The sequence below is a fragment of the Taudactylus pleione genome, unplaced genomic scaffold, assembly GCF_031769625.1.
Source record: "Taudactylus pleione unplaced genomic scaffold, aTauple2 ptg000219l, whole genome shotgun sequence".
Taxonomy (NCBI): domain Eukaryota; kingdom Metazoa; phylum Chordata; class Amphibia; order Anura; family Myobatrachidae; genus Taudactylus; species Taudactylus pleione.
This window is the reverse complement of record NW_028284621.1, coordinates 2,079,764-2,089,837: the sequence shown is the minus strand read 5'-3', so window position 1 is coordinate 2,089,837 and position 10,074 is coordinate 2,079,764. Positions and strand designations below refer to the sequence as shown.

General features: G+C 48.0%; 1 protein-coding gene across 1 annotated transcript in view; it reads left to right on the top strand.

Moving 5' to 3' along the window:
- Window positions 1-373: 373 nt before the first annotated feature.
- Window positions 374-10,074, top strand: part of LOC148517336 (trafficking protein particle complex subunit 9-like) — a 368,047-nt gene continuing 358,346 nt past the window's right edge. Inside the window, exon 1 of the mRNA XM_088478831.1 lies at window positions 374-494. Within this exon, the coding sequence (XP_088334957.1) occupies window positions 374-494 (121 nt within the window). The remainder of the gene's footprint in view (window positions 495-10,074) is intronic.

The following is a 10,074-nucleotide window of genomic DNA, read 5'->3' as shown; positions in this document are numbered from 1 at the left end:
TCCGGGGGTCTGGCATCGCCATACAGCTGCTGCGGTGGGGGTCCCCAACCTCCCGATTTGACCACCCGCGGGCCACTTCGTCCCATGGGTGGAACAGCGGGAGAATACTGTCCCGCTGAAATCGGAATGTTGGGGAGGGGTGCACCCTCTATGGGTGGTGCCCATGTGCGACCGCACTGGTTGAACACCCCTAGAGCTGGCCCTTTGCTCATGTTTCATGATATGAATAACATACATATTTCATGGCACAACGTGAGTCTTCACTTATTTATATGATAGAAATCGCTCAAATACTGACATTTATTATTTGTTACTTTACTTTCTTGTTGTGTATTACAGGATTGGGAGCCACCAACTCTGTTATTTATGATCAATGACTTGTTTTCCCTTAACTTCTTGCCACCCATCTCTGAAGCGTATCGGAGAGGCGAGCGTGGAGGGAGTGTTAAATCAACTTGTCCTGGAGCACCTGCAGCTGGCTCCTCTCCAGTGGGGTAAGTGATGCCAGCATGGTATTGGTTGTGACCCATCATTCTGGTGTCCTTTATTATCACAGCAACAGTCCCTGTGCCCTCTCCTATCATCCCACCAGCCTCTGTCTTCTCCTATCATCCCACCAGCCTCTGTCCTCTCATATCATCCCACCAGCATCTGTCCTCTCATATCATCCCACCAGCATCTGTCCTCTCATATCATCCCACCAGCATCTGTCCTTTCCTATCAATCCACTAGCCTCTGTCCTCTCCTATCATCCCATGAGCATCTGTCCTCTCCTATCATTCCACCAGCCTCTGTCCTCTCCTATCATCCCACCAACCTCTGTCCTCTCCTATCATCCCACCAGCATCTGTCCTCTCCTATCATCCCACCAGCCTCTGTCCTCTCCTATCATCCCACCAGCATCTGTCCTCTCCTATCATCCCACCAGCCTCTGTCCTCTCCTATCATCCCACCAGCCTCTGTCCTCTCCTATCATCCCGCCAGCATCTGTCCTCTCCTATCATTCCACCAGCATCTGTCCTCTCCTATCATCCCACCAGCATCTGTCCTCTCCTATCATCCCACCAACCTCTGTCCTCTCATCTCGTCTCTCCATCCCACTAGCCCTATACAATAACACCATTAGCCTCTGTTCTCTGGTGTCTTCCCACTAGCCTCTGCCCTTTTGTGACATCCCACCAGCTTCTGCCCTCTCGTGTTTTCCCACCAGCCTCTGCCCTCTCATCATTCCACAAACCTCTGCCCTCTTGTGTTTTCCCATCAGCCTCTGCCCTCTCATCATTCCACCAGCCTCTGCCCTCTCGTGTCATCCCACCAGCCTCTGTCCTCTCATGTCATTCCACCAGCCTCTGCCCTCTCGTGTCTTCCCACCAGCCTCTGCCCTCTCGTGTCTTCCCACCAGCCTCTGCCCTCTCGTGTCTTCCCTGCAGCCTCTGCCCTCTCGTGTCTTCCCACCAGCCTCTGACCTCTCGTCTTTTCCCACCGGCCTCTGCCCTCTCGTGTCTTCACACCAGCCTCTGCCTTCTCGTGTCTTCACACCAGCCTCTGCCCTCTCATCATTCCACCAACCTCTGATGTCGTGTCTTCCCACCAGCCTCTGCCCTCTTGTGTTATCCCACCAGCCTCTGCCCTCTCATCATTCCACCAACCTCTGCCCTCTCGTGTCTTCCCACCAAGCTCTGTCCTAACATCATCCCACCAGCCCAGCCTCTGCCCTTTTGTGTCATCCCACCAGCCTCTTCCCTCTCATGTCATCCCACCAGCCTCTTCCCTCTCGTGTCATCCCACCAGCGTCTGCCCTCTCGTGTCATCCCACCAGTGTCTGCCCTCTCGTGTCATCCCACCAGCGTCTGCCCTCTCATGTCTTCCCAGCAGCCTCTTCCCTCTCGTGTCATCCCATCAGCATCTGCCCTCTTGTGATTTCCCAGCAGCCTCTGCCCTCTTGTGACTTCCCACCAGCATCTGCCCTCTTGCGACTTCCCACCAGCCTCTACCCTCTTGCGACTTCCCACCAGCCTCTGCCCTCTTGCGACTTCCCACCAGCCTCTACCCTCTTGCGACTTCCCACCAGCCTCTGCCCTCTTGCGACTTCCCACCAGCCTCTGCCCTCTTGAGACTTCCCACCAGCCTTTGCCCTCTTGTGACTTCCCACCAGCCTCTGCCCTCTTGTGACTTCCCACCAGCCTCTGCCCTCTTGCGACTTCCCACCAGCCTCTGCCCTCTTGCGACTTCCCACCAGCCTCTGCCCTCTTGTGACTTCCCACCAGCCTTTGCCCTCTTGTGACTTACCACCAGCCTTTGGCCTCTTGTGACTTCCCACCAGCCTCTGCCCTCTTGTGACTTCACACCAGCCTCTTCCCTCTCGTGTCTTCCCACCAACCTCTGTCCTCTCATCATCCCACCAGCCTCTTCCCTCTCGTGTCATCCCACCAGCCTCTGTCCTCTTGTGACTTCCCACCAGCCTCTGTCCCTTCATGTCATCCCACCAGCCTCTGCCCTCTGACTTCATCCCACGACCCTTTGTCTTTTGGGGATGTAATGTTCAAAACTGTACAAAGCAAAATTGATCACAATGTAAAGTCCTGTAAATAACATTGATTCAGACATTTGTAGAATGAATAATCTGTTCATGTTGTTATAAGATGTAATGAAAATGGATCTTATTATGTGAAATGTGAGATACTTACAGTGTTTGTTGTCGGAAACTAAACATAATTGTGGCAAGTTGGAGCTGTCTGTGTAAAATGTGCATGTATGCTAAATGCTGGAAGGTATTTTAGGCCTGATTCAGCACGGATCGCACGGCTACATTCGCACGCACCTGCTAGCTGCGAAAAATATGTTAATGAATGCAATCGCATCACTTTATAAAGCCTGCCCACTTCCCATGACATGCATCCGCAAGTCAGCGAAAACATCTGTAACATCGGAACCATTTGCACAGTTGTGGTTGACTTGACCCTACCTCACAAACTGCTAAACTTCCTGTCGCCACCTAGACCTCTGCCAGCATATACAATCGTAGGGGCTTAATTATACACGCCTCTGTAACGGTGTTCAAACGCACAGACATGCCTGCGTTCTGCTGACCCACCCCCCTCTCCACCCCCAAGCAGTCACTTCATGTCAATCACTCTGTGAAGACACTTCATGCTCACTGTGATCGCTTCCCAATCGCAGCGGCATATTTGCGCACAGCGATGCATGCGCAGAATGCAAACATCGGCCGGCTGCGTGCGAACGCAACTGTGCGACTCGTGCTGAATCAGGCCCTGTGTTTGGTAATAAAACACTTTGGCAGGAGGACACGAATCAGGTTGGTCCTGTGGTTTTGATTATTATCAGTGTTATGTTACCATGGTTCTGTCTTTCCTGTATACGATAAGCGGATATTATGTATCACCTATGGGTAAATTGGGAATCTTTGTGACACTCTGTTACATCAACTACATTTTTGTTGCTGATTTTGTTTCCAAGTTGTAGTTTTCTATTGTTTTGTCAGCAGCGGTCAGTTTTTCATCATCCAAACTCACAAGATCACCACAATTCCCAGCAGTTCTTTATCTTGTGATGGGACTGTCAGTATGTGTCACCTAATCTCACAGTGAAATAATGTCAAACTAGAAAGATCACATCTTTATGTGACTGTCTGGATTTACATGCAAAATAGATTTACTACATTGTCTGGGCTGGTGTAATATTTGTATAACACTTTTACATTGTTTGGGGTTTTCTGAACACGAAAAAATTGGCTTGTGTGTAAATCTGCAGCCTGTACAGGAGTTTATTGTAGCTAGAAGACTGTCAATCATACTAGTTGTGGCTTTCAAAGTGATGCGTGATAGAGAAGCACCATCCTCCATAGGAATGCTTAATGCCCTTACAGGATAAAACTGATCTGATGGACAGTTGGGATAGGTATATCAACTAATTCACACATGTATGGATAAGCTTGGTATTACACGGATCATTTTACATTTTTCCCAAATGTCTTTTATTTGTTCATTAGAGGGACATTCTGCCACAAGATATCTCAACGCCCATTGCTAGTTTCCCATGCCGTTGGCTTTTGTTTGTTTTGCACTCAGTCAATCAGCCGCTCTTGCAAAGCTCAAGGAATTCGATGATATTTTAGTTCTAGGCAGAAGCCAAAATATTGTTTTTCTTTTCCACTGAAGACACAATGAGATGGGGATTGTATAGCAGTGAAACTGAATATGAAGGGCAGGACGTCTAATCTCACATTTCAGATATGACACAGTGGTCCTTTAGCATTCTGCTCACAGCGTCCTGGCCCTTCCCGAGTTAGAGCTCCACAGTCTTTCATAACTCATAAGTAATTGAAAAAGCCGCTACCAAGTTCAAGCCTATCCAAAATTTATGGTGTTTTACTGCTTGGCCCGACTTGCATACTTGACTTGGAAAAAGGCTTTTGTTTCTCACAGTGTTCTGTAATTTTTATTGTAGATAATAGGTAAGAAGTCATACACTCATCATACAGCCTGTTACAGGATCGAGGTTGGCCGGGGGCTCACTAGCTGTAGAGGAAAAACAAGTTCAAGGAATTTATTGTGATTTTTCGATAATTTTAGCGCTGGAAGTGTTGCACTATTTGTCTTACCTTGAAGGTTTCCTGCTCAGGGACTGATTGGGGGACGTCTTAATGTGGAGGAGAACCAGGACATAACTTAGTCGGTGCCAGCAGGTGTTGGTAAGATAAGCCTGGATGAAACACTGATGTCTAGAGAGACTTTGCTGTCTCCTTGATTGAGATGAAGGCTCATCGTTTCCTGGCAAAAGTCGACCTGTGGCTTAGTTATGAATAATATGTGTGGAGGAGTAATAGAACCTCAAGAACCATTAATAGAAGCCTTCACCGACATCAGACGCCTTTCCTCTAAAGCCGAGCACATTTGCCAGTACTGAGGTTCCCCCAAGACTTCAGTTCTAGGTAGTCTTATAAGTAATAAGGTATTATTAAGTGTATAAGTAGATAGAACACAAATCAGGTTGTAATTGATTGTTGTTCCAGCTCAATGTAACCTAGAACCTCTGCACAGGAAATGATGGCAAGTTGGTTTTTAATAGTCAGTGTTCAATTGCCAGTGAGCCCCAGTAACGTGCGCAGAGATATTATGCGTAAGCATGTCAGTAGCCTGCATACTAACAGTGTAGGGGCGATCACTGATGGTATGTAATGTGCAGTTAAATAATAAAGCAAATCCGGTATACAACGTCATCATTGGCAATAGTAGAATAACTTACAAGTTCCAAGGTCAGGAGCTGGCAACAAAGAAATGTATTCAAATGGATATTTAAAGTCAGATACCAGTAAACAATATATGGAACCGGTATCCGTAACAATGAGGAGGAGCTCAGGTGACTACGGCGAAGCAGGAACTATTACCGGTGTGGGTAGTCCGTTGGGCAAGCTACTTAAACTTGTCTGGACTAATAGAGTGAGCACAAACAGTCTGACCATAACGGCTGACCATGGGTATAGAGGAGAAGATACTTGTGTGGTCCCCTTACCAACCAGCGCTATGTCCGGAACAGATACGACATCGGCGTGCAGCGGACCTGCTCCTGACGCCAAGCATTGGGTCCTACAGTGGAGGCATCTACTGTCCTTTCCATGAGCAATATCGTTCAGTGTTTTCACTGCCAGGCTCAATGTCGGGAATGAAATTGAGCATACATACTGAATGATATCGTTCAGTGACCCTACCCTCCCTCATTCTTGAACATGCACAACCTGACGATATCGTCAGGTTGCCCTGCAAGTTCAGGAGAAAGACATCGCTAATGATTCGTGGGAGCGCGCACCTTTAACGATATTTTGCATACACACTGGACGATATTGAAAGCGACGAACAATAACTATATCGTTATTGTCCATATCGTTCAATTTATCGCCAAGTGTATATGAGCCTTAACACTCCACTTTAAGAAAAGGTTTAATTTAGGTTTTTTTCTGGTCAGATGTGCCGGGATCCAGCTAGGTTTCCCAACTAACAGCAAATGGAACTGAGGACTAAGGGCCTGATTCAGAGCCACTCGTAAGCGGCCGCTCGTTCGCTCCGAGCGATGTTCGCACAACTGCGCATGCGTACGGCTCGTAATACGCATGCTCGAACCAGTCAGTGCGGTCGAAATTAATGTGCTCGCAAAATAGCGAATGCCTGATAATTTGAGTGACAGAATGAGGCGTATGTCGGTGGTAACAGGGGAAGGTGCTTGAAAGTGGAGATCCGAACGCAGGCGTGCCAAACGGTCAAAACGGGCGTTTTAAGGGTGTGCATAATTAACAAAGCAGCGTCATCGACCACGTCACTTGGTTGTTTCTTAGCCTGAACTGCTCGCATGATTGCGGTAGGAAAATCCAACCACAAGCACTGCGAGCAGTTCAGATGCCTTTCGATGTACTCGATTAATCAAATAAATAGCGGAGATGACGTAGGATGCGGGCGGCCAGGGGGCGTTTTTTACAAAATAGCGAGCACATGTTTCGTTCGCTCGTTCAGATATAGAGGCGTCAACAGACCGCAAAGAGCGAGCGCTCTATTTAAATATCCGGCCCCTTTTTCTGAATGACCGTTCGCAAATAGCGTCCGGCTCTGAATCAGGCCCTAAATGTGGACACAGTTTCCTTATACCTCTTGCTACACGTTAAAAAAAAAAAAAAAAAACTACTTAAGTCCACTTCAAGTTACTGCATCACATTCAACACATGCCCACGAAACGCGTGAGCACCTCATACAGCAGTCATTCTGCTGGGCCCTCTACAAAAAGCGTTTTAATATACACTTATGTGAATCATGAATTACTTGTAAGATCCCCCATTATAGCTGTAAAGCTGTATAGCAACAATACCATGATAGCAGTTAATATGTTCCAGGTACCTGTCTGCAGCTTGAATAGTTTCACTAGAGCAAGTAGGGGAACTGCTTCATCCTCCTCCCTTCGTATACCTGTCTTCTAACCGTCCTGATGCCCGGGTTCTGGATGTCTGTACACATAAAGGCCGGGAGGGACTGATTAAAGATCTAGCACCTATATGGGATCTTTCAGATCTGTACAAGTAATTATAATGTATATCTGGAAAAAAAGCTGAAAATATGTATCCTGCATGCAAACATTATAAATGTATCTGCACCAATTACATCTGCATGGCTGTCCAGGTGCAAGGTTGCACCATTTTCTTGCGTTGCTCCCTGAGGAGTTGTTCCTGCATCTCTTCCTTTCCGTGCAGGTCTGCAGCTTGGAGTTACTAATGTTCTGGAAGAAATTCTAGGGATTGTTTCTTTAGTTCCTGCCAGCAGTCAATGGGTTACGTTGATTAATTGTTTCACTTGCTTATTTGGCTGTGTATGTAAATATATGCTCCGCAGCATATGCTGGTAATATTTATGTGCTGTACGTGCAGATAGCTGAATTAGGTGAGTAGAGTCTGACGCACCAGCTTATAGCAAGTGGTGCGCTGAGGGGAGGAAACCAGTCTGCAGGCGCAGCTCCTGAGTTACCCCTGTAATTTATGTGACCTGTGTCAGTATGTGTTTGTGTGTATATGTGCCGGCTTAGCAGGGATGTACATTTTTCACGCCCGGCGTGAGAGAGCCGCTCTGAGATACTTACTACTGTCCTGTATATTTAGCATATTATTCGCATCACAGACACATCGAAACACCACTCAAAATGTACTAGAGGCGCTGGGCTCTTAGTTTTACCTCATAGGATTAGTTTTAAATACGTACAAAGTCGCAGATGAAGCGAAACAGAACTTGGCGTGTGAAAAAGCCGCTGCCGCTGCATCATATTATTCATGCACAGATGTACAAATTACGCACACGAAAATTGGTCAGTGCAAGGTGGCAATGTGGTTTTGTCACGCCAGGTTGTTCTATTTACGTGACTAAGACGCACATTTAAAGCGAGAATGACGCCCAGTGGTGCCGAGACACTCGGGACTTGGTGTGCTCGGAGGGGCTGTTTGGTGCGACTGACGCCACGCTGTATGATGACACATCAGTAGTAAGTTACGCACCCATTTGTGTAATGTCTGTGATGGGATATGTCACCTTCGTGTGACTGTGACATTGAAGCGGTGGGTCTGGCGCAGGAGGCAGGTTGTATGAAGAGGTGGGTCTGGCGCAGGATGCAGGTTTTATGAAGAGGTGGGTCTGGAGCAGGTGGCAGGTTGTTTGAAGAGGTGTGTCTGGCGCAGGAGGCAGGTTGTATGAAGAGGTGTGTCTGGCGCAGGAGGCAGGTTGTATGAAGAGGTGGGTCTGGCGCAGGAGGCAGGTTGTATGAAGAGGTGGGTCTGGCGCAGGAGGCAGGTTGTATGAAGTGGTGGGTATGACGCAGGAGGCGGGTTGTGTGAAGAGGTGGGTCTGGCGCAGGAGGCAGGATGTATGAAGAGGTGGGTCTGGAGCAGGAGGCAGGTTGTATGAAGAGGTGGGTCTGGCACAGGAGGCAGGTTGTATGAAGAGGTGGGTCTGGTGTAGGAGGCAGGTTGTATGAAGAGGTGGGTCTGGCGCAGGAGGCAGGTTGTATGAAGAGGTGGGTCTGGAGCAGGAGGCGGGTTGTGTGTAGAGGTGGGTCTTGCGCAGGAGGCAGGATGTATGAAGAGGTGGGTCTGGCACAGGAGGCAGGATGTACGAAGAGGTGAGTCTGGCGCAGGAGGCAGGTTGTATGAAGTGGTGGCTCTGACGCAGGAGGCGGGTTGTGTGAAGAGGTGGGTCTGGCGCAGGAGGCAGGATGTATGAAGAGGTGGGTCTGGCGCAGGAGGCAGGTTGTATGAAGAGGTGGGTCTGGTGTAGGAGGCAGGTTGTATGAAGAGGTGTGTCTGGAGCAGGAGGCAGGATGTATGAAGAGGTGGGTCTGACGCAGGAGGCAGGTTGTATGAGCCGCCAGGAACATGCTGGTTCTGGTGGCAGTGGCTATGAGTAGCCTGTAATAGGGGATTCGTAGTGGCATTCTGTATTGCCAGCATATGGCGTCTCTCTCGCGTAGCTACAACATGCAAGGAAACAATCCTAGATTTACATCTTACAAACAGAGACGTAGTATGAACCATGGCCCTCATTCAGAGCCGTTCGCTATTTGTGGTCGCTCGTTTAAAAACAAGGGGTGGCTATTCAAATGATCCGTACGCACATTGCAGTCTGTTCACACCTCTAAGTCTGAACGAGCGAGCAAAACATACGCTCGTTTATTTGTTAAAAACGCCCCCTGGCCGCTCGCATCCTACGTCATGTCCGCTATTTATTAGATTAATCGAGTACATCGACCAGCGTATGAACTGCTCGCTATTCTTGTGGTTGGTGTTTGCTACCACAAATTTGCGAGCAGTTCTGGCTATAAAATAACCCAGTGACGTGGTCAATGACGCTGCTGTTTTAAATATGCACACCCATAAAACGCCCATTTTGACCTTTAAGCACGCCTGCGTTCGGATCTCCACTCCCCATTTTCAAGCACCTTCCCCTGTTACCACCCACATACGCCTCATTCTGTCACTCAAAATAGCAGGCCCTCGCTATATTGCGTACCAACGATTTTCGGCCGCACTGACTGGTTCGCGCATGCGTACTAAAAACCGTACGCATGCGCAGATGTGCAAACATCGCTCGGAACGAGCGTACTGCCGCTAACGAGCGGCTCTGAATGAGGGCCCATGTCTGTAAGAGAACTTTGGACGTAGTGTAAATTCAGCCAGCAAAATGTACAACTGGACCAAAACACATGTTTACGGGAATCATTTGTGTGACTCTCTGAGAGGTGGCAATTGATAGGTGAAGTCCAGTGGAATTAAGTACAAAATACCCTATTACATATATCAGAACTTTGTGCCACAAAAGGAAGAGAATGCCATTATGAATCTCCAAGGTCAGAACAATTGTTATACTGTACGTGCAAAGAACACTGCGTTCGAGACAGGAGGCTGAAAAGTCCTATAAAGCTAGACTGAAAGAGTAGCCACAATAACAAGAACTAAAGTCCAAACAGAAGAAAGATACATGGCACCATCCGTAAAATGGGTGATTCTTTTGTGATTGGAAAATACAATAGTAT